General features: G+C 36.4%; 1 protein-coding gene across 1 annotated transcript; it reads left to right on the top strand.

Annotated features, from left to right (window-relative positions):
• Positions 1-3,602: 3,602 nt before the first annotated feature.
• LOC107020605 (26S proteasome regulatory subunit 8 homolog A-like) lies at positions 3,603-13,851 on the top strand. Its single transcript, XM_015221040.2, has 9 exons — positions 3,603-3,945; positions 4,775-4,872; positions 10,456-10,680; positions 10,802-10,864; positions 10,950-11,113; positions 12,465-12,621; positions 12,716-12,814; positions 13,011-13,121; positions 13,347-13,851. The coding sequence occupies exons 1-9, from the start codon at positions 3,750-3,752 to the stop codon at positions 13,485-13,487; spliced, it is 1,254 nt and encodes a 417-aa protein (XP_015076526.1). The 5' UTR covers positions 3,603-3,749; the 3' UTR covers positions 13,488-13,851.
• Positions 13,852-25,079: the final 11,228 nt, after the last annotated feature.

Below are 25,079 nucleotides of genomic sequence, written 5' to 3'. Positions count from 1 at the left end.
CCTCGACGACAAGTAGGACGAACCGTCATAGGCACGACGGACCGTCGAGGGGCTTCATTCCAAAACACTTAAACTCTGAAAATCTGGGTACTGAGATCGACTCTCTAAACTTCACGATGGAACTGCAGGACGGACCGTANACTCTGAAAATCTAGGTACTGAGATCGACTCTCTGAACTTCACGACGGAACTGCAGGACGGACCTTAGTAGGTACGACGGACCGTCACAAACCCTTTAATGAATTTAACTCTCTGAACTTTGTGACGGACCTGCAGGACGGACCGTCATAGAAACGACGGACCATCACAGGTTGCGTAAACCTAACTGGANAACTTTGTGACGGACCTGCAGGACGGACCGTCATAGATACGACGGACCGTCACAGGTTGCGTAAACCTAACTGGGTCGAATTTCTGCTAAAGGTTTTAAAGGGGTGTTTTGGACTATTCATGACACACTTTATGAAATTAGTGGGGTAAGTTTAATGATTTATTTACTTGGGGGTTAAAGGAGATAACCTTGGAATAAATAATGGGTTACTTTTATCATAATGAATTATATGATAATTAGGGTAAAATAAAAAGAATCTGGAGAAGAAAAAGAAAAAGACAGAAAGGGGAGAACGAGCGAGAGAGGGAGAACGAAGAGGAAAGCAAAAGGCATTGGGGAGATAGCTTGCTTGATCACGATTCTTCGGTGGAGGTAGGTTATGGTTTATGTCTATGTGATAGATAAACTCTAAATAGCGATTGATATGTATTGGGTGGTATTGTAAAGTCTTCTATATACTTGATTGTGTGTTTGTATGTTGTGATAGTATAATTGTGGTGATTAGAATGACGAGACTGTTGAATCTTAAATCTTAAATCCTCTCTATTAAGATGATGCTTGACATAAAGAAAGCTTGATGAATTGAAATAATGAGACAAATGGATCGAAGTGTCACGTTTCGACACGTAGTATTAGGGGATCGGAGTGTCACGTTCCGACACGGTAGGAATAATGGATCGGAGTGTCACGTTCCGACACGTAGGAATAGTGGATCGGAGTGTCACGTTCCGACACGTAGGAATAATGGATCGGAGTGTCACGTTCCGACACGTAGGAATAATGGATCGGAGTGTCACGTTCCGACACGTAGGAATAATGGATCGGAGTGTCACGTTCCGACACGTAGGAATAATGGATCGGAGTGTCACGTTCCGACACGTAGGAATAATGGATCGGAGTGTCACGTTCCGACACGTAGGAATAATGGATCGGAGTGTCACGTTCCGACACGTAGGAATAATGGATCGGAGTGTCACGTTCCGACACGTAGGAATAATGGATCGGAGTGTCACGTTCCGACACGTAGGAATAATGGATCGGAGTGTCACGTTCCGACACGTAGGAATAATGGATCGGAGTGTCACGTTCCGACACGTAGGAATAATGGATCGGAGTGTCACGTTCCGACACGTAGGAATAATGGATCGGAGTGTCACGTTCCGACACGTAGGAATAATGGATCGGAGTGTCACGTTCCGACACGTAGCATTAGGGGATCGGAGTGTCACGTTCCGACACGATAAGAATAAAGAGAAGTAATCTTGAATTATCTTAATACACTAAATCTCGAAGAACCTATTTCCCAAATGAGTATGGTGTGGAGGCTTGAGTCCTCATAGGTGTGCTTGGTGTTGTTGCCAATGATTTTTGTACTTGTTGATTGTCACCTANCACCTGTTAAGTATTGTGGTTGGTTTTACATTATTATTCAGTATATATTGCTTTCTATTTTGAGATGGCCGATGATACCTACTCAGTACATGTTCCTTGTACTGACCCCTACTTTTATTTCCTTCTTGGTTGTTTTGTGGAGTGCAGCAAGTGCACCAGTGACTTCGACTCGTCCGCAACTCTAGCCAGTCTTCAGCACGTCAGATTTCAGGGTGAGCTATTGTTCCTAGCTCGGGCTGGATTCTCTTCTTCACGTCTTGATGTCTTTGAAGGTCGGACATGGACCATCGTTTTACCTATTTTAGTTTCTTAAATACTCTTAGACTTAGTAATTTGAGGATAGATGTTCCTGATGTGATGACTTCCAGATTTTGGGGATGATAAGTATTATACTTTAGAAGTTTATTTAATTGATTTCGTAATGAGTTTTGGATCTTCCGCATTTTATTTACTATTCAAAATTTATATACTGGTAAACGTTGGGGTTAGATTTGTTGGTTCGCTCACATAGGAGGATAAGTGTGGGTGCCACTCGCGGCTCGTTTTGGTTCATGACACTTTCATGATTATTTTTATTGTTGTGGAGTCAAAATTATTTTTTTAACAAATACTTTTAGTATTTAGAATATAACATTACGAAAATTGTTATTATATATAGAAATAAAATTGTTTTCTTGATTATTTTTATTATTGTGAAGTTAGAAATCATTTTTTTTAAAGTATTTATATTTATCGAAAACAATAATAAAATGTATCTTAAAATTCATCGACAAAGTCAAATACAAACACATTGTACTTAAGTTGAAGCAATAATGATTTGAAAGAATTTAAATCAATCTTTACTAATTGACTGATCAAACATTAGTATTTTATCAGATGCAAAACTTATGGTGCAAATATCACAAAACGAAGATATGAATATTGTGAAAAATAGATACCATTTGCGAATATATATATATATATATATATATATATATATATATATATATATATGTATGTATGTATAAAGATCGATGAACTCTTTTAAAAATATAAATATTTTATATATTTCTTAAACACGAAATGTTTTAACTCTTAATCTAACACAATTTTCTATTTCGTTGCTGCATAAAAATTTTTAGATTCAACTTTGTCAATTTAGGTTGTAAACGATATATTTATATCGTATGACCATTTGAAATAGATTATAAAGTAATATATTAAAGTTGTTTACTAAAGAAAAAAATAGGGAAAATGCACAAGTACCACCTCAACATATGCTCAAAATCTCATAGACACACTTATACTATACTAACATGCTATTACCTCCTAAACTTATTTTATTAATAATTTCCTATCCTTTTCGGCCTACGTGGCACTATCTTGTGGGCCCAATGCTGGTTGACTTTTTTTTCAAATTAGTGCCATGTAAGCCGAAAGGGATATAAAATTACTTATAAAATAAGTTTAGACGGGTAATAATACCTTAATATAGTATAAGTATGTCTCTGAAATTTCGGACATAGGTTGAGGGGTTACTTGTGCATTTTCCCAAAAAATAATATAAAGTACAGAAATCTCATATCTTTGGAGGCTAATTATATCATATCCGAGAAGTTTTTTCAATTACAAAAATCTCAAATTTTTTCATTTCTCTCAAATACATTCCTTGATTGTCCAATACATTGCAAATGACATATTACTTCGAAACAACGATGTATTTGAGAGTAGATAAATATGTAACCGAGAGAAAATAGAAATATATTCAAATGAGATTATAATATCTTAAATTGTGAATTTATATAATGTTTTCAACAAAATATTTGAAATTATATGATACGGGCTTTAAAATATGTAGTATTTTAACAAAGGCCACAATTGTTTACCGTGCCAACAAGAAAAGAATCTTTAAAAGCCCAAAGCAGATAAATGAAAGGGTTTCCAATTGCTAGGATATTCTTCTTCTTCCTTTCACTCCCAAACACAATTAGTCTTTGAGTCTGGACAACGCAAATCAGTGCGATTTCTTCAAAACCTTTCTGCAAAAATGGCGTCAGCTGATGTTGAGAAGAGCAGGATCGATATGGAGAGAGAGGAAGCCTGTTCGGCCAAACCAACGAAGCAAGGGGAAGGGCTGAGACAGTACTATATGCAGCACATCCATGATCTCCAGCTCCAAGTCCGCGTAAAGACTCACAATCTTAATCGCCTTGAGGCCCAGCGGAACGAACTCAATTCTAAAGGTCTGATTAACTAAATCTGGAAAACCTAACTTCTTAAGAGAACATTTTTCACGTTTTATAGTGAAACCCTAGTCTTAATCAGTTTCTTGGATATGTACTACTTATTCATGTTGTTTATGCTGTAGTGTTTTTTGAGGTAAAGTTCCCTTCTTTGATACAGAGATCTTAGTCTGAGAAGGCTGCTAAAATATTCAACCTAAGGAATTGAATTTATAATTGATTGAAGGTAAAAGAGTTCAATTTTTAGAACTGAAATTATTGTGGTGCCATCGATCCCCATAAAAAATTGTTGTTCCATTATGATAGTCCAACATGAGAGGTGAGTAGGGAGTCCATCCCTCCTCTGTGGTGTTACTGAATGATTTTCCTTACTTAAATATGTTAGAATGCATAGAGACCCAACATTTCTTTGCCTATTATGGGGTTAATAACCCAGCTAGCGCACTCTTTAACTATTCGATTAAATACCTACTATTTCTACTAGGAGGTAACTCTGACCATCAAAGCTTAGGTTGATAAAGGGAAGCCAAATAGTTACTATGTAGAGGTTGTAATGGTTTGGCTTCCCAAACATATCATGTGTTATGGACCACAGGGTCATTCTTATTTGCATGGTTTTCATCGGTTTTGGGATGTTGTTGACTTAATTAAAGTTTGTGTTTCTAGAATAAATTGATCTTGGTGTTTCTCTCAAATTTGTTCTACTCTTGCTCGGAATGTATTAAAATTGTGTCTTGATGATCAATGGCATTTTCTACTCTTTTTTTTTTCAATTGTAATTTGAATCGTGTATGGGCTCATAAAATTCTCCTTAATGTCTATTTTGTAGTGAGAATGCTCAAAGAGGAATTACAATTGCTTCAAGAGCCTGGATCATATGTTGGTGAAGTTAATAAAGTAATGGGGAAGTCAAAGGTTCTAGTCAAAGTAAGTGTATCCACATCTCTTTAGTCATCATTGAATTCCTTATTAAATTTTCCTACCCAATTTGTAAGCTAAGTTGCTGGGGTACAAGTGTTCAATATGCATATCTAGAGGTTGGATCTTTCATGATCTAAATCATAAGTTTCAGGGTACGGGGTTAGTAATTGATACGAGTGTGGGGATTTGACTTAAAATAATTAAATATCTAAATACAATTATAAAATATGCAAATAATGGTGGACTTTTTGAAAGGAATGTACAATTTTTATAGAGCAAGTTTAAATTTGTAATTATGCAAGTACAAATGTCAGTACCTTATTGGTTACTTAATCTTTGCCCTCTAGCTTTCAATTCACATTATTGTCTAAGTTATTTTATTTGTATTGTACTTGTATAGTTCTTTTCATCTTAGTTACTACTGAATCCTCACTGGACGAAAATCTCTTAATCGGAAGAAGTATTGAATTCCTTTGCGGCTGCTTGGGAAGACCGATTTCGTCTGACAAAGGAGTGAGTTTCAACAATTTTGCATCAACACTAATAGTTTCGATCTTGACTTCCTCTAAAGTTCGCAACTTTATGGTCTGTGCATCACGTACTTGTTCAAACATAAATGGTTTCTTTTGAGACTTACTTTTAGCTTTTTTAGCCTTAAGATTTTATTTTGGTGGAGAAACATGACTCCACTCAGCCAGTAAAGACTTTGCATTTCTTCAAAAGCAGCAATTCCATAGATAATACCTCTTCGAGCACGATCAACACTTCGACCACCTCCATATCCCTCTCTACAAGAGATATTTGTAGCACTCAGACCTCTTTGAGCTCGGACTCTCTGAATTTAGCCTGAAGAATCTTTTTATGATCGTCTTTTATCATTTTTCAAAGCGACCACCTTTGTAGTTAGGTGACCAGTCTCTCAGTTGTAGACTCTAGGTATCGATCTACTTCAAGTGAAGCAAGTTTGGCTTGAATAGACTCAACTTTGGAAGCCTGAATAACTAGGGCTTCCATTGTGGCAGGTTGAGTTGTCTTAGTTATGAGTGCTCTTCAAAGCTTCTCACATTTATGGGCCAACTCATCTTTTTCATAACGCACCTATTGGAGTAAGTTCCAACAAGCGCTTAAGGGTCACAAGACTCGATGGTGGTTCAGATGTTACACCAAAAGCTTGGGTGCGCATGTTAGCAATCGGCAAGGGAGTAATTGGAACTCCAAAAGTTGTCGAGGCCTTTGCACCAGAGATTTTGAGAGGAATCAAATTTTTTAGGAATTGATTCAAAAGCTTTCTTTCTCAGACATTGATTGATGTCACTCTCTAAATAGTCATAGAAAAAGGTTTGGATTTTTAGAAGCCCCGCTTTATGCTAGTGTCACAAGCGATATGAACAAAAGGATCAGAGGTGTCTGTAACACCCAAATCCGTTCTAATAAGGATTTTGGGTGGTTCACAATGAGAGCCTACTAAGATTGCGTTATCAGACTCAATGGACTTCTTCCCTAGCCATAGTAGGGAAACCATTCCTCCACTCCTCTGGAACTAAGACTGCATTATTAGACTCAATGGACTTCTTCAGTAGCCATAGTAGAGAAACCATTCCTCCACTCCTCTGGAAAAGAGTTCCATCCTCAGAAAACTCTTTGGTATTAGAACCTTCGTAATCTTGCTACTGGAATTTGACACAATAATAATGATCTCTCACCTACCCTTGAAGCGGAAACATATTGTGTGCTACAACAAGTGGTAAGAGGGGTTTGTTTGACTTTTTTTACTTTTAAAGAGGCCTCGACTTGAACCGTGCCACTACTTTAGCTTTGATAGTATTTGTTTTGAAGGGAAGGCTTGCATTGATAATATCTGTTTTGAAGGGAAGACTTGCATAAACATGATTGGTGCACTAATGGTTTTCAGCGGTAGAAGCAGTAATCACCTTTATCGAGAAAGAACATTTGGTAATGTTCGCACATGAAAAGAACACGTAAGAATAGCTTAAGAAAGAACTGTGACGAGGTGAGACATATGGGGCGGGGTTGAAAGAGCAGTATTATGGCTCTTTGCCTACCATCCTCAATTTCATCCATTTGACTCTATGTCCGATCATTGGCCGCAGTGGTATTTAGAATCTTCTGAACCCATTTGCTGGTAGGGAATACAACGTCTAGGTGGCAAGTGGGTGTTTTAGTAGTATACTGTTGTATTGGATGACAATAAGAAATCAAGAAGAGTCTTAAAATGAAATGAAGCATACAAAGATATAGGAACTTATGGGATACATTTCATGACACCAAAAGTGAGAAGCTATTAAGATCTATGGTGGCTTTTGCGACAAGTTGGTTGATCCAGTCCTACTGTCTTAGTCATAGTCATCTGCTAGGCTCGTGATAAAGAAATTCTTCTCTTTGGTCATGTGTCATGATACCTTTAGTGTCAACTCGAGGGGAACATAAAAACAAGAAATGGGTTATTAGGAAGGTTTGCTTGGTCTCGATAGCTAGGACTCAAAGACAAGCGGTAACTTCTCAAACCCTCGACCCTAGTTGAAGTAAACGCAACTCAAAATGTTTGGCAAAGCTAAATGATCACTTTGTCAATTACAGTGACAACTACACAAATTGATGGATAAGTGTAGATGAACGAATAGCCAGTTTTTAGGGGACTTAATACTCTCAAAATCTCTATGAGCAACTACTTGGAATTGATTATTCATCCACATATAGTCAATTGGAACAATAAGAATAATACTCTTTTATTAAGGATGTGTAATCATTAACCGCTGTCTCTTGTCCTGATGTGCTTGTATGGTCAAATTTTAAAATTATCCAAAAAAGGCCTAACCCATCGGTGACCCCCTAAACTTGGCAGTAATTCACTTAGACACTTTAACTAGACTTTGTTCATTTTAGACACCTTATGTCTGGCTTCGTTGTGTCATTTTGACACTTTCAACTGACATGGCAAAGTGAGTTTTATACACTCGCTATTGACACGTGAGAGACTTATTTAGTCTATTTTATTTTTTCCCTTCATCTTTCTCATTTTATAGCCACTATCTCTTCCATTATTTCTCAAATCTTAAAGTACTTCAATGGAGGTTAAATCTTAAATCTTTTGTTATAATAATTCAATTTCAATTTGGCACTACAAACACAGATAGACCCAAAAACCCAAATCATGTAAAGTTCATCCACAATAATCCTAAAATAGGAGCAAAAGAAATTTAATTTTTACTTAATGTAAATGTTAATCCCACTAATCTTAAGTCCTAATTAGACTACAATATCACAAAATTAAAGAAAAAAGACTCAATCTTAAAATATGAACCATTATTGTTATAGATTTGCACCTTTTAGCCCTAAATCAAATGAAGAAATGGAAGAGAGGGTGCAATGAATGGGGATTATGACAGAAAAAAATCATGAAAAAGAGGAATAAGACGGTGAAGATGGTTGTGTGCTTGTGGGTGTGATAGAAAAGATAATGAAAATGAAGGAATATGATAGAGTAGATTATGTGGATTTATGACAAAAAAAATAAAGCTGAAATAAAAATAAAAATGTAGCAATACAATGGAGAAGATGAATGGGGAAGTCGTGGAGGTTTGCATTTTTCTTTAAATTTGGCAAGTATTTTATTTAATTTTTAGGGATGAAAAGACCACATGTCATTTATTCATGGTTACTTTGTCATGTATTTTAATCCTTATTTTTAATCTTTAATATAATAGATTTTTAATGAGTTGACATGATATAATTGGGCATCCGTCCACGTGGACGCGCTTGGTTAACACACACTTGAAGTCAACATGTGCTATTGAAAAAAGTTTCAAAATGACACAATATAATTTAACATGAGGTGTCTAAAATGAAAAAAGTCTAGTTAAATTGTCTTAGTGAAAATTGTTGTCAAGTTTAGGGGGCCACCGATGGGTTAGGCCTCCAAAAAATAATAAGTTTTGGGAGTGATGTTATGAACACCAAGTTCGGGAAATTCATCATCACTCTTTTTCCCTTTCTTCTTTAGGCTACTCATCAGGACATAAAATTTTGACGAAATAGGAGATGAAGCATTGATCGATCAAGTTTGCAAGAGAAAAGGTGCATATATATACATAATAGAAAGGGTTGAAGAAATTGTGGAAGGTTGGTATGAACATGAAGATCCCACTATATAGGTGCATGGAAGGAGGTCACTACTGACGTGGCTCGTGGGCAACACGCCATCATCGTACTAGTAACTAGAATACATATTCTAGGCGCGTTAAAAGTAGTCGACTGACATCATTTTTTCTCATAACTCAGAGTACCCTTGCGTCACACTTGTTGTCGAAATCTGCAAAGATTATTCCCCTTCCTGGTCATGTTTGGCATCACAATGGAAAAGCAGAGTGATTATTATATTGGGTAAAAATAGCTATGCACGTGGCATTGTGGATATAATGCATACCATCAACAAGGAAGGTCTGGAGAAGCAAAAGGTGAGATCATAAACATTTTGTTTTGAAAAGTTCCCGAAGATATAAGAATGACCATCATCGGGGACAAATCAAAAGTGCATGGCTCGATGAGTAGAGGATGACTCTTGCTCCATATTTAGCCAAAAGGACAAGGACAGATACACCAAATATTATCGTACAAATAGTTTAAGCACGACAGAGGATATTGGCTGGCACCACTTACGATATCTCCACGTGGTCAACATCCATTGGTCGTGGTACTTTAGGGCTTGACTGGAGGACGCTTATTGGTTAATGCTTTACCTCTATAGCCTATAAATAGTATCTTCCCAAACTTGTATGACATTTTGATTTGAAGAAATACAACAACAATTTATTACATCCTTGTGCTCCAAGCTTTCCTTATTGACCAAGTCTGTCTTAGAAATATTTAATTATTTAATCGTTCTTGAATCTCTAGCTGAGGACACTTAAACAACACCGAATTCGGTGTTTGCATTCATCAATAAACCTCAAAAGCTTCATATGACTTCCATTTATTCACTTTGTTGTTGTTGTATTGTTTTTACCGAGTATTATCGCAATATGCAACTACTAGTAACCAAACCTAACGAGTTAAGCTAAGACGCGTGTCCTTGACTTCATACAAAGTCAACTATATCGTTTTTCAGTTGTATGCTTCAGTAGAATGTTGTGCTTTCAGCTCGTATCCATGGTGGATTGCCTACTTTGCTCACGGCCTCTTCAGTTGAATACTTTATGGACCCCATTAGACTTCCATCTACCGATTTTGTCTTGTCTTATTAGTTTTGCATTCTTGTCTTTTAGTTTTGACTCCGTAGCTTACATGACAAAGTTGTTCTTATGTGTTGCCATTTATGATGTCAAGTCCATTATATCCTCATTTAGCATTTCATGGGTTCCAACTTGTCCTGTTCTATGAGGAGAACAGTTCCATTAGTTTTTCAGCAGCACACGATACAAATAATTCATTTGGATTATGCTGATATTAGTTTTACAAAGATTGTGTAGTACAAATATTTGAAACCGTGTGTTCCGGTACCATATTTTTAGTTTATTTGATATGCTTTTCTTCTCATTTTTGTTCATTACTTATTTTGGTGTTATTCTCTAGGTTCATCCTGAAGGCAAGTATGTTGTCGATATTGGCAAAAATATTGATATTACAAAGATCACTCCATCAACTAGAGTTGCTCTGCGAAATGATAGCTATGTGCTTCATCTAATTTTGCCCAGCAAAGTTGATCCATTGGTCAACCTTATGAAAGTTGAGAAGGTGCCAGATTCCACTTATGACATGATTGGCGGTCTTGATCAGCAGATCAAAGAGATAAAAGAGGTACTTATCTTCTCTATTTTTTTTGTTTTGTGCTTTCTTGATCTGTCTTTTTAACTCAAGTCTCTTAATTTCTTACATAGCAATCGTATAAGTTGCTTAACTTTGGATCTACTATCATTAGGTTATTGAGCTTCCCATTAAGCATCCGGAGTTGTTTGAGTCTCTTGGAATAGCTCAACCGAAGGTATATTCAGTTTTACAAAGTTCACCTTCAGTTATTATTAGCATCAATAATGATCTTGATTGGGATCCTCTTCCATGAACGACAGGGAGTGCTTCTCTATGGACCTCCAGGAACTGGAAAAACATTGTTGGCGAGGGCAGTTGCACATCACACTGATTGTACCTTCATTAGGGTCTCTGGTTCCGAACTAGTGCAGAAATATATTGGAGAAGGTTCTCGAATGGTGAGAGAGCTTTTTGTTATGGCGAGGTTAGTTCTTACTTTTGAGAACCTGACAGTTACATTTCTGATCTTATCACCTCAAATTCAATTCGGAAGCCATTTCTTGGTCAGTGTGCTGAGCTAAGTACATTTGAATTGGATCTATGAAGGAAATGAAGAGTGAGGGAATTCATAATCGATCTAGATTCTAGATGAAGTTCCTGGACATGCTTGACAATATTGATGGAATTGAGATCTCACAATTTATGCAGACAAGCTAACTGCATTTCAGTGTTAAATCTTTTTTAGTATAATCACTTTTCAGGGTATGAAGTGTGTTTTATAAGTTCCATCACCGTGTGAATTAACAGTTATAACCTGCCATAAAAACTATTAATTTTTTTCCTAATAATTTCACTTCATTCGAAAATCATTGTTTGGCCATGAAAATTCCAAAATCCAACTTGAAGTTGTTACCAACTGACTTTTCACTGTAGAAGTTGTATTTAAGTACACTTGAACGTGAACATCAGTCCAAATATTCTTTGCAAATAGCATAACCAAACACACCTTGTTCCCTCGTTCTTTAACTCCAACTTCATAAATTCCAAATAGAGTGATTTTCTTGGGGATCTTGGCCTCCTTCAATGTTCTCTTATTTATAATATTGATCTTTTTCTCTATGAATTAGAATTCATGGAGTTAAATCTTTGTAACATTTGTTGCTTACAGTTTTGGAGGGTGAGTTGATATCGATCATCCCAAGCTATCGACAAATTTCTAGCCTACTAGTCCTGTTTCTTTTTGGTCTATCGAAAACAGCCTATCTACCTCACAAGGGTAGGGGTAAGGTCTGCGTACCAGACCCCACTTGTGGAATTACGCTAGGTACACTGTTGTAGTTATGTTTCTTTTTTGTTAAGCTATCTAATATCTGGAAGCACTGTTTGTTGATCTTGTGACCGTTGGTTAAGGGGAGAAGTTTCCTACCATGGGGTTCCCCCTGATTCGATCTTGGGACCTTTGTTTAAGAGGGAAGGTATCCTATTGTGGTGGTTACCAGTCATGTTGGAGATCAATTAACCTGATTTAACAAGTACTGCAAGAAAATAGAATTCATATTGAGCTCCAAATGCTATTGGGATGGGATGGCTCCAACTAGCTCTCTGATTTTAGACAGTTTTTTTTGACAACCTTAGCCTAATTTAAGACTGATTATATCTTTGTTAGAAATAATGATTCTATTAAAGGCACAAGGTAGGTGTGTGTATGTGTGAGAGAGTGTGGGGGAATCTTGTTCCTTCCTGCAAATGTTTCCCTTTTTGTTATATGGTCTATGGATCAACCTATTTCAGTTTTTCTCTTCTGTGCTAATGCCCTGGCATTGTTGTAACTTCAGGGAACATGCTCCTTCTATCATTTTTATGGATGAGATAGACAGCATTGGATCTGCTAGGATGGAATCAGGGAGTGGCAATGGTGACAGTGAAGTGCAGAGGACAATGCTTGAACTTCTCAATCAGCTTGATGGATTTGAGGCATCAAACAAAATCAAGGCAAGCTCAACTGCTGTTTCAATGTTATATTGTTTGGGTATAACTTTATTGATGTGAATGGTTGAAGCTGAGACGAGATTTACTTTTGCTTCAGGTTCTGATGGCCACAAACCGTATAGATATTCTAGATCAAGCACTCCTTAGACCAGGAAGGATAGACAGGAAGATTGAATTCCCAAATCCCAATGAAGAGGTCTGTGCTTCATATAGTTTTTAATATGTGGTTAAGCTGCTCAATTCTTTTACTTCATTCACTTTTGGGTCGCTAATTTGTCATCCTTCTCTGCTTCCTCATTGGAGCGATTGAACCTCTTGCTTCACCTTTAGTTATCATTTTAGAATGTGCTGGTGATTGTTCCAAGTCAACTTATCTTTTGATCTCTGTGCAGTCTCGTCAGGACATTTTAAAGATTCATTCGAGGAAGATGAACTTGATGCGGGGGATTGATTTGAAGAAGATTGCGGAGAAGATGAGTGGTGCTTCTGGGGCTGAACTTAAGGTATGGTGATAGCATGCACTTTCTGCTATACTATAGCGCATGAAATTTATGCGCATCTTGAGTGGCCTATGTAGCTTATCAGTTAAAAACTTCTGATCTATTGTGACGAACTAATCTCACCTGTGCCTTGATCCTCCACATGAGTTGATGTGAATCAAAATGCATTTCTTGCTGTGTTATATTTTTGCTTGTTCTTGATCTATTATTTCTATCTACTATTTGCAGGCTGTATGTACAGAAGCAGGGATGTTTGCTCTAAGAGAGAGGAGGGTGCATGTGACGCAAGAAGATTTTGAGATGGCTGTTGCTAAAGTAATGAAGAAAGAGACTGAGAAGAACATGTCACTGCGAAAGCTGTGGAAGTAGATGATGGTCGATACGAAGGATCTGAAACGCATACACATCTGAGTTGATTGTCTATAATTACCATTGTTCTTGGAACTTTTATTTGACCCCAGGAGCTTACGACTTGCCCTTAGTATTTTCATGTTTCTCAGTAAGCTATTTCGTTTTCTTTGGCTGTTTGGGGCGTCCGCGTGGCTGATTCAGATTTTTTCAGTGTTTTTTCCTGCGGCTTTAGTATTTGACACTCTGGCTTCTAGCTTGTATTCTTGTTTATTGACATGCTCTACTTCTTTTTCGGCTCTAACTTAAAAGCCCTGCCTAGGAGTTTTACTTGTACTCTTTCAATTTTAAAGTTATATGAAACGTGTTTTTTTTCATTATTTAATTTTAAATTTTCATATTTTAGGCCACACAATTAAAGGACATTTGATACATATCTCTATTTTTAGGTCCCAGAAAAAACCTTCTTTATTTTGTTGACCACATGCGAAATATAAATCGGACAATCAATTTGAAATGAAAAAGAGTATTATATTTCAACACTATTTCAAAGCTTTAGCATGTTTAAGTTGTGTAACTATAGAATAAAGGTTCTCCACTTTACAGTTCATCTCTACAAAAGCAACCGGCCATGTTATATGGTATCGTGATATGAAATTATGAAATAAAATTAAAGTTTTGTTTGGACATGCGACATGAAATATGTGTGTTGTGTATTTTTTTATAAATATAAAAATTCCATAAGTTGTAAAATTATTAAAATAATTCCAATTGTTTATTTAATCTTACCAAATAAATGAAAATGTATCAAATCACATAATAGATTATTACAAAGTTATTTGTTCTCCATTTAAGTAAATGTTTTATCAAACTTTAATTAAATAAAAAAAAGTTAAACATAAATTGTAGTGTAATAGTCTCTAATATAATCCTCCCACATAATACATACACTTTTCTCACGTTGAACTTGCATTTCTCGATCATGTGGTTGAGAAGACGAACCAAAATTGTTACTTTGAGCAGTTTGTTGGCCAATATCACCCACAACTATATTTTCATGCTCATAGACCATAAATAATTCACCCGTCCTTTGGTATTCTGGCAAATAATTATGTAACACTACACAAGCTAGAACAATTTTCACTTGTGTATCAATATCTTAATGGTTCATGTCTTGTTTCCGTATTCTAAATCTACTTTTCAAAGCTCCAAAAGTCCATTCAATCACATTGCGCAGAGATGAATTCCTATAATTAAACCGTTCTTTAGCATTTTGAGGCTCTCTTACACTTCCTCTGTAATCTTGCAAATGATAGCGTAGTCCTTTGTATGGAGCTAAAATTTCTTTTGTCTCGAAAACCAACATCAACAACATAATATTTATCTACCAACAAACATGTTAATAAAGAATTACTAATTAAAAGCATGAGTGACGTAAATGAAACAACTTGTGTAAATAAATAATATTTATTCTAAGGATGTAATTTAAAGTTTACATGTGACACAAATAAAAATTGTGACGTTGATTCAACAAATGCATTCTCAAGTGCTTTACTGTTATGTGCAGTACTTTCCCAACCAGCAGCAACAAAAGTAAATTGCATATCAAAATCACAAGCACATAAGACATTTTGTGATGTTATTCCTTTGCGATTATGATATGCTCGTTGCACCGCTTTAGGAACCCCTCTTCTATATATGTTCTATCACTCGCACCAACACAATCCTACCAAATAAAAAATACATAAATATTAGTTTAGTAAACATAAAAAGAATTGAAAGCATTATAGAATGCACTTCATAAAAATAATGTTTGTAAGAGTAATAAAATAATACTTCCAAGACAATGTAAAGTCATAAAATAAATATTATCTCTTTAAACAAAGTCGATAGCGAGTATATAACTAACAACTTACACATAAAATATAAATGTGCACTTATTAAAGCCATAAAATAAATTTATTAATGTGTTTGAAATTTTACCTTAAATCAAGGCCAAAATCGAGTATTACAGTAAAACCTCTATAAATTAATATAGGTGAGACCATGAAATTTTATTATTTTATGGAGATATTATTTAATCGATAAATTAATTTTTATTATTTAAATAATGATTTGAGATTTAATGAAGGTTTAGTTTTGAATATATCAAAATCATTATACCTTCCTAATTTATATATCATATTAATTGGTTTCACAAAAAAAAATATTATACAGAAAGTACAACGAACACATCAAAATCATTTTATCTTACTAATTTCAACCTTTTGATGTTAGAATAATAAGAACATTCAAGATGTATTATCGAACAAATTTTATCGTAGGATATTAGAAGACTATGAAGTGGGAAAAACTGATCCAACAAAGATTCATGTTTTGGATGCTATCAATTTTGCAATTCTTGTTTGGACAACAAATGTTCAACAAGAGACAATAGCAAGTTGTTTTCGATAATGTGCAATTCGTTCGGGGGATGTAATCTCAGAGAATTTATAAATGAACCTACTTGTGAAAACGTCATTCATGAACTTGAGGTCATTGATGAATGATCTCGTTATCACAATAAAATGGATGTCAATAACCTGTTGAATTATCTGGGTGAAAATGATACATGTTCAGAGGTCTATAGCTTAGAAGAAATTGCGGATACCATCGGAAAAATAATGTTAATGATGAAGTTGAAGATGATACTATACCTTAGAAACCAGTTACGCGTAAGAAAACACTTATCCCATTTAGAACTCTTCACAATTTTATGGTGCAGTTCAAAAAGACAACACCGGAGCTCTTGGATGCAATAAGAAAAATTAGAGATGAACTTCAACTAGATGTTAATTTTAAGAAAAAACAGAACACAATAGAATCATATGTTTCACTAAATTATCTTAGATATATTTGTACAATTAAAAAATTATTAATTTATGATATTATTGGGACCATATATTTATATAGGGGTCTTCTGGAAATATATTATCTTATTATTTTATCGAAATTGATAATTTTTTCCATTGACTCAAGTCGGGACCGGAGAAAAGTATTATTTTAGAGAGATTATTAATTTATCGAACATTACTTTATAGAGATTTTACTTTATGTCGAATTTTGGAATGTACACCTGTCATATGTGCCATCTTGCTAATTGTCTCGGCAACTATTTTATGTCAGTTAGAATAATAAAATTTTAAAAAGTAATGATGTGATTATAAATTTTATTTGCAAACAAATGGTTAGTAGATATAAATGTGAATTTGTTTTAACAAAATATAAAGTTGTGGACCAATTTTTGCAATAAAAATATCTCAATTCATGATATGAAGTTCTCATATCATGATTTTGGAGAATATAAAATCACATCTCATGATATGAAATTTTCATATGATTTTGGAGAATATGAAATTACATCTCATTATATGAAATTCTCATATCATTGTTCCGTCATAGTTTTAAAGATCTCTACTTATCTATAAGGTAGAAGCTGGGGGAAGATTTTTTCCAGTCAATATATCATGGAATCTCATATTATAGTTGGATCATATGTTGGCTTGAAATTTTACTACAAATGAATGGAAGAGTTGACTAAATCAAGAAGATGGGGCAAGGTTTTTTCCGAAAGATGTTGAATAGTAAGGTCTAATTGAAATATCTAGACAAAGGATATCCAATGCATTGTCATAATCTGGAATCCAACAAGAGATATTGAAATGATTTATATTCCTATATACAAACTTTTTTTTAGAAAAAATAAAATCATTTGTTTATTATTATTATTATTATTATTATTATTATTATTATTATTATTAATAATAATAATAATAATAATAATAATAATAATAATAATTTATCTACCAAGTCTTGTTTCTCGAATGGGGTCAGAGAGTCCAAAATAGAAGATTGACAAGAAAGCAAACAAAGTTGAAAATTCTCAAGTCAACGTGAATCAACCTCTCCTCCCTCAACTTACAAATTTTCTTTGGTACAATGTAACAAAGAGATTACTAATGAATAATAACAATAGTTCTCAAAGACACCCTTGTATTGATAAACTGAACCAACTACAACTTCTGTAAACAACAACAATACTTGATAAACTATATTCAAGGCAATTTGAAATATTAGAAGTAATACTAGTGATAGATAGATAAAAGAAATGGGATAAGAAGATAGAGTGAAGAGAGAGATGAGAAACTAGAGAAATAGAGATGAGATAACAGAAAGATCCATCATAATTTTGCTTGCCCCATTATGCCCAGTACTCGTTCTGTTTATACATTTTGTTGCAGCAAACTCTGTCCTTTGTCACGTGACCTTCCACTCTTCCAAACGTAATCACTAAGTCTTTTAGGAGTAATTACTATTCTAGAGCTCTTACGTGGCATATCCATGTGATTACTCTCCGTGGCATCCCCCATGTCATCCAGGTCAGCAACTTGACTCCATTTGTTCACAACAATACTCCCTCCCTGAAAAAACAACCTTGTCCTCAAGGTTTAGGTTAGTTTGATCTGCTAAGGATGTTATGTCTGTGAGCTGCAATGGAGTGACTTGTTGAACTGGTTCACCAACACATCGTTTCAAGGCAGAAACATGGAATACAGAATGAATTTTAGCAGCCTCAGGAAGATCCAATTTGTAAGCCACAACACCTATACGTTTCAGAATTTTGTAAGGACCAAAGTAGCGCCGCCCCAACTTATGATCACGTTGCAAACGCAGAGTAGACTGCTTGTAAGGTTTAAGATTCACAAAGACCCAGTCCCCTACCTCATATGTAATCTCAGTGCGAGATTTATCGGCGAAAGCCTTCATGCGATTTTGAGCATTTGCCGAATTATGCTTGAGTAATTGTAACACTTTGTCCCTTTGCAACAAAAATGACTCTACTAACTCACTGGATGTACTTCCCAATATATATCATGCAACAGTAGGAGGCTCACGACCATACAATGCCTGAAAAGGGGTCATTCCTGCGGAAGTTTGGTACGAAGTATTGTACCAGAACTCAGCCCTCGGCAACATGGAAACCCAAGTAGCAGGAACATCAGCAACATAACATCTAAGGTACTGCTCAACACATTTATTGAGTTCCTCAGATTGGCCATCCGTATAAGGGTGATAAGTTGTACTCATGGCCAATGTTTTACCTGTAAACGATGAATCTCCTGCCAAAAAGAGTGAAGAAAGCAAGGATCTCGATCTGTTACAATAGTTCGAGGGGTTCCGTGTAACCTAATAACCCAAATCACAAATGCTCTAGCCACCGTATAAGTAGAGAAGGTGGATGTTAAGGGTATAAAATGCCCATATTTGGTGAGACGATCCACCACCGTCATAATAGTAGTCTTGCCTTTGGATCTTGGAAGTCAAGTGATAAAATCCATGGCAATATCCTCAAAGACTTGGTCCGGTATTGGCAAGGGCTGAAGTAAACCTGCCGGATGCAAGTGAGAGTCTTTCATCTGTTGGCAAATGTGACAAGTTGCAACAAAAGATTGGACATCCTTGCGCATATGCTTCCAAAAGAAGTTGGAGGCCAATCGATGGTAAGTCCGAGCAACCCCAACATGACCTCAAATTAAGTGGCATGAAAATCAAACATTAACTTATGGAGCAAATGTGAATAAGTAGGAATTACTATTCGACCTTTGTAAAATAATTTCCCCTCCTTACACTTGTAATCAACAAAGTCCTCATCCGATTTTTGTTTCGCTTGTTGTATTGCTATTAACTCATAGTGGTTAGCATTTAGTTGTCTCAACTCTTGTTCCAGTTCCACTGACGTAATAGAGATGCTCATATTGGCTGCCTCAAAGTTACGAGAAAGAGCATCTGCAACAACATTTTGTTTCCCAGGCCTGTAGACTATGTGGAAATCAAACCCCACTAACTTGGTGAGCCATTTTTGTTGCTCAGGAGTTTGAATAGTCTGATTCGTGAGGCTCCTCAATGATTGTTGATCAGTAATAATAGTGAACTTTCACCCCAACAAGTATTGCCTCCATTTACTCACAGCTTGAGTTATTGCAAACATTTCTCTGTGGTAAGTGGACGCCTTTTGCATCCGGGCACTTAATTTTTGACTGAAGTATGCGATTGGATGACCCTTTTGAGAAAGTATAGCACCAATGCCTTTCCCCGACGCATCAGTCTCAACTTGAAATTCTTGGCCAAAGTCAGGCAGACATAAGATAGGAATAGAAACCAGTTTGTCCTTAAGAGTGTTAAAGGCCTGCTGCTCTACCTCTGTCCACTGGTAGGAGTCTCGCCGCAACAAGTTATACAACGGCCCTGCTATAGCTGCAAAGTGGTGAATAAAACGTTGATAATACCCAGCGAGTCCAAGGAAACTGCGTACCTCATTTATCGTTTTAGGAGGGTGCCATTGTTGTATCACCTTAATTTTATCTGGATTCACTGCCAAGCCTTGAGCTGAAATAATGTGACCCAAGTAATCAACTGATGACTGCCCAAACAAACACTTAGAGCGCTTAACCTCTAATTGATGTTGTCGCAGCAACTGTAAGACAATCTCTAGATGCTCCAAATGCGTGTTCCAAGAAGGGCTGTAGACCAAGATATCATAAAAAAAAACGAGAACAAAATGACGCAAGTGTGGCCTGAAAATATCATTCATTGTTGCCTGGAAGGTCGAAGGAGCATTAGTTAATCCAAATGGCATCTGCAGCAACATTTTGTTTCCCAGGCCTATAGACTATGTGGAAATCAAACCCCACTAACTTGGTGAGCCATTTTGTTGCTCAGGGGTTTGAATAGTCTGATTCGTGAGGCTCCTCAATGATTGTTGATCAGTAATAATAGTGAACTTTCGCCCCAACAAGTATTGCCTCCATTTACTCACAGCTTGAGTTATTGCAAACATTTCTCTATGGTAAGTGGACGCCTTTTGCATCCGGGCACTTAATTGTTGACTGAAGTATGCGATTGGATGACCCTTTAAAGAAAGTATAGCACCAATGTCTTTCCCCGACGCATCAGTCTCAACCTGAAATTCTTGGCCAAAGTCAGGCAGACATAAGATAGGAGTAGAAACTAGTTTGGCCTTAAGAGTGTCAAAGGCCTGCTGCTCTGCCTCTGTCCACTGGTAGGAGTCTTGCCGCAACAAGTTATACAACGGCCCTGCTATAGCTGCAAAGTGGTGAATAAAACGTCGATAATACCCAGCGAGTCCAAGGAAACTGCGTACCTGTTTTACTGTTTTAGGTGGGTGCCATTGTTGTATCACCTCAATTTTATCTGGATTCACTGCTAAGCCTTGAGCTGAAATAATGTGACCCAAGTAATCAGCTGATGACTGCCCAAACAAACACTTAGAGCGTTTAGCCTCTAATTGATGTTGTCGCATCAACTGTAAGACAATCTCTAGATGCTCCAAATGCGTGTTCCAAGAAGGGCTGTAGACCAAGATATCATCAAAAAATACGAGAACAAAACGACGCAAGTGTGGCCTGAAAATATCATGCATTGTTGCCTGGAAGGTTGAAGGAGCATTAGTTAATCCAAATGGCATTACTAAGAACTCATAGTGACTATCATGAGTTTGAAAGGCCGTTTTAGACACATCCTCAGGCGTTACACGAATCTGGTGGTAACCTGCAAGTAAATCAAGCTTAGAAAAAAAGTGAGCCCAATGCAATTCGTCAAATAATCCATCAATAGTTGGGATTGGGAACCGATCTTTTACTGTGATTGCATTGAGTGCTTGATAGTCAACACAAAAATGCCATGTACCGTCTTTCTTTCTAAGCAACAATACCGGCGATGAGAATGGGCTGGTACTAGACCATATTACCCCTTCTTTAAGCATCTCTGAAACCATTTGCTCAATGACTTGTTTCTGGAAATAAAGATACCTATAAGGTTTAACATTCACCGGTTGTGCCCTAGAGTTGAGATGTATAGCATGATCCTGGATACGAGAAGGTGGCAATCCCGATGGCTTTTGAAATACATCAGCATATAGTTCTAACAAGGTTTCTAGTTCCACAGTAGGCTGCTCTGTAATAGAGTTATATCCAGTAACTATCTCCAAACAAAAACAGGATGCAATGGCTTCCGTAGCTGCCATTCGTCTATGGAGTTGTACGTGTTGCACATCAGTCGGAGATACACCTTGACTTACTACTTGGTTTCCTCCTAAATTGAAATCTGAAGTTCTCGTCGCATAGTTAGTGAGTACTGGACCTAGTTTTGTTAACCAAGAAACCCCGAGAACAAGGTCGGCACCATGGAGTTACAAAATATACAAGTCTTCAATGAGCGTAGTTCCCTGAATTAACAACGTGACGCCTCTGGCCACTCCGCCACAACGGAGGCGCTGACCACTCCCCACAACCACAGGGAAGCTAGATATGGTTTCAATGGACAATTGCAGAAAGCTTGCAACTCATTCCTGAATGAAATTATGGGTACTTCCTCCATCCACCAAGTTCTGAATCAATTTCCCATTCACTTGCCCCGTAAATCATAGTGTAGAAGGTGAACTCCCTCCGGCTAGAGCATTGTAGGAAATAACGGAGTGTTCCTTTAACTCTATGCACTGCAAATCCTCAGCCAAAATATCATCTGTGACAAAAGGGTCTGGCAACAGAGGGTCCATATCTGTCCCATCTGTAAGGAGTAGAAGATGGGGTGGGGTTTTACATTTATGGCCTACAGTATACTTCTCCTCACAGTAATAACAAAGACCACGCTCTCGACGACTTTGGATCTCAGCGTATGTTAAACGCTTGAGTGGAGGCCTATTCTGAGTTGGGGTCGATAATGAAGCAGGAACAATTGATTTAGAATATGGATCGTGAAATATTTTGGTGCTAGGATTTGGAAGCAAGGGTGGAATTCTATTTGCAAAGGTGGGTCGTACCTGTCCCTTTTCTGCATGAATCCTCTTCTCATGAATTTGAGCCAAATCAAGAGCTTCTTCAAAACTTTTAGGTCCATGAGCAAGTACCGAACCCTTAATATCCTCTCTTAGCCCATAGATGAATAGACGAACCATCAGCCCCTCCGAGATATCATTGGTCTGGTTTGCCATAGCCTAAAAAAGTCCTTGGAACTCCGATACCGTGGTTGTCTGAAGAAGTTTCGCCAATCTTCCCTCTGCTGACTCAAGCCTTTTTGGTTGAAAATGAATCTTCACTTTCTAAATAAAATGATCCAGTCCGACTAGTTGTTTGTTATGAAACAACCATCGGTACCAATGCAAGGCTTCTCCATCAAGGTAAAAAGACGCTAAGGTCAATCTGTGAGCCGCAGCGATGCCATAGAAATCAAAGTAATGCTCGGCCTGAAATAGCCATGCTTCTGGATTTTCACCACCAAAACGACCCAACTCAAGCGAAGCTGGTTTATGACGAAGGGTCGGTGCTGGAGCATCCATGACCGGATCTTGTTGAGGAGCACCCATCGGAACTATTTTTCCACCATCTCTTGGAAGAAGCCTCGCATATCAGCGAGATCCTTAGCGAATGAATCTTTTACTTCTTTCATTGATTCTGCAATTAGAGCCTTGAGTTGTTGGTCCTCCATAAAAGACCTCTGGATGAAAGCACCAATGTAACAAAGAGATCACTAATGAATAATGAATAATAACAATAGTTCTCAAAGACACCCTTGTATTGATAAACTGAACCAACTACAACTTCTGTAAACAACAACAATACTTGATAGACTATATTTAAGGCAATTTGGAATACTAGAAGTAATACTAGTGATAGATAGATAAAAGAAACGGGATGAGAAGATAGAGTGAAGAGAGAGAGATGAGAAACTAGAGAAATAGAGATGAGATAACAAAAAGATCCATCATAATTTTGCTTGCCCCATTATGCCCAGTACTCGTTCTGTTTATACATTTTGTTGCAGGAAACTCTGTCCTTTGTCACGTGACCTCCCACTCTTCCAAACATAATCGCCTAGTCTTTTAGGAGGAATTACTCTTCTAGAGCTCTTACGTGGCATATCCATGTAATTACTCTCTGTGGCAGCCCACATATCATCTAGGTCAGCAACTTGACTCCTTTTGTTCACAACATACAATAATGAAGTTGTTCAATTATTATCTATCCAACGACAATTAGAACTTGGATAAGGCCACAACTTTCAAACAAGCAGGCCAAATAGAGAGCAAAGATACTTCAAGAAGGCAAAGCTATAAAGTCACAATATTCGCAACACGGTTTGAAAATTTCTTTACTTTCACATATACTACAAATACTTGACTTTGCACTAATCTCGCAGTAAGTTTACACTAGCACTAACTACGGAAAAGGGCCTAAAATACCCTCAAAGTATTGAAAATGGTACAAAATTACCCTTCATCCACCTATTGGCTCCAAAATGCCCTTCCCACCCACCTATTGGGTCCAAAATACCCTTGTCATTCATCTTTTGGTTCAAAATTGACCACTTATTTAACGATTTTATATTTAAACTATTTAAGTATTTTTTTAAATACGCGGCGCTCAACTATTTGTTATAATTTAACTTATTAGTGTAATTTATAAATCAATCCACTACCCACCCATTGCTAATTAAATCCCTCTAAATTAATGAACCCGTCACACTATTAATGCAAGCTACTGCCAATTGAGTGTTTTTAAAAAATATAGAAGTAAATTATCATGCATTCAAGTGGCTACATAAAAATCACCGATAAACTTAAAAGTCTGATTATGTTCATCTTAATTATTCTTACGTCTCAATTATGTGATGTTACTTCATAGGTAACTTTTTTTTAAAATAATATATGAAAGGTTTTAAAATAAATCGNTTTTGAAAGAAAGCGTCCTCCTAAATAAGCGGCTCAACCTAAATTTAATTGGGGCTTCGATTCGAACTCGAATAATTTTGAATGTCATTTTCAGTAATCTATAATTTCATCGTGTTTTAGTAGTGTTTATGACGATTTTGATATTATAATTGAATTAATAATTGAGTGAGGTTTAGTTAGTAATGAGTGGGTAGTGGATTGATTTATAAATTATATTAATAAATTAAAATTATAATTAATAGTTGAACGCCCAGTATTTAAAAAAATATTTAAAGAGTTTAATTTTAAAACAATTAAAAAATGGTCAATTTTGACCCCAAAGGTGGATGACAAGGGTATTTTGGAGCCAATAGGTAGATGAAAAGGGCATTTTGGAGCCAATAGGTGGATGAAGAGTAATTTTATACCATTTTCAATATTTTAAGGGTATTTTAGGCCCTTGTCCGCTCTAACTATGAGTTAGCACTAATTTTGCATTATCGCTAATAGTGATTTAGCACTAACGCTAACAATTTTCTGACACTGACTAGCACTAACCTTTTTAGCTCTAATTTGGCACTGACACTAATTTTGCACTGGCACTAACCTTGATTTTAGCACTAAGCTTGCACTAACAATGATTTTATCATAATGATTTTTGCACCAAACTCGCACTAGCGTCATTTTTATAGATTCTGTCACGACCCAAAACCGGGGCCGCGACTGGCACCCACAATTTCCCTCCTATGTGAGCGAACCAACCAATCTAACCCTTATCATTTTAACATATATCAACAGAAAATAATGCGGAAGACTTAAACTCATTAAATAAAACAAATCAACATCTA

Source organism: Solanum pennellii, chromosome 5, assembly GCF_001406875.1.
Source record: "Solanum pennellii chromosome 5, SPENNV200".
Lineage (NCBI taxonomy): Eukaryota > Viridiplantae > Streptophyta > Magnoliopsida > Solanales > Solanaceae > Solanum > Solanum pennellii.
This window is presented reverse-complemented; position numbering and strand designations above follow the sequence as displayed.

Excerpts from the sequence above, each read along its gene's own strand:
- LOC107020605 (XM_015221040.2), top strand. The coding sequence starts at position 3,750 with ATGGCGTCAGCTGATGTTGAGAAGAGCAGGATCGATATGGAGAGAGAG. Across the intron at positions 3,946-4,774 it reads GAACGAACTCAATTCTAAAG|TGAGAATGCTCAAAGAGGAA; the intron begins GTCTGATTAACT and ends TCTATTTTGTAG. Across the intron at positions 10,865-10,949 it reads TTGGAATAGCTCAACCGAAG|GGAGTGCTTCTCTATGGACC; the intron begins GTATATTCAGTT and ends CATGAACGACAG.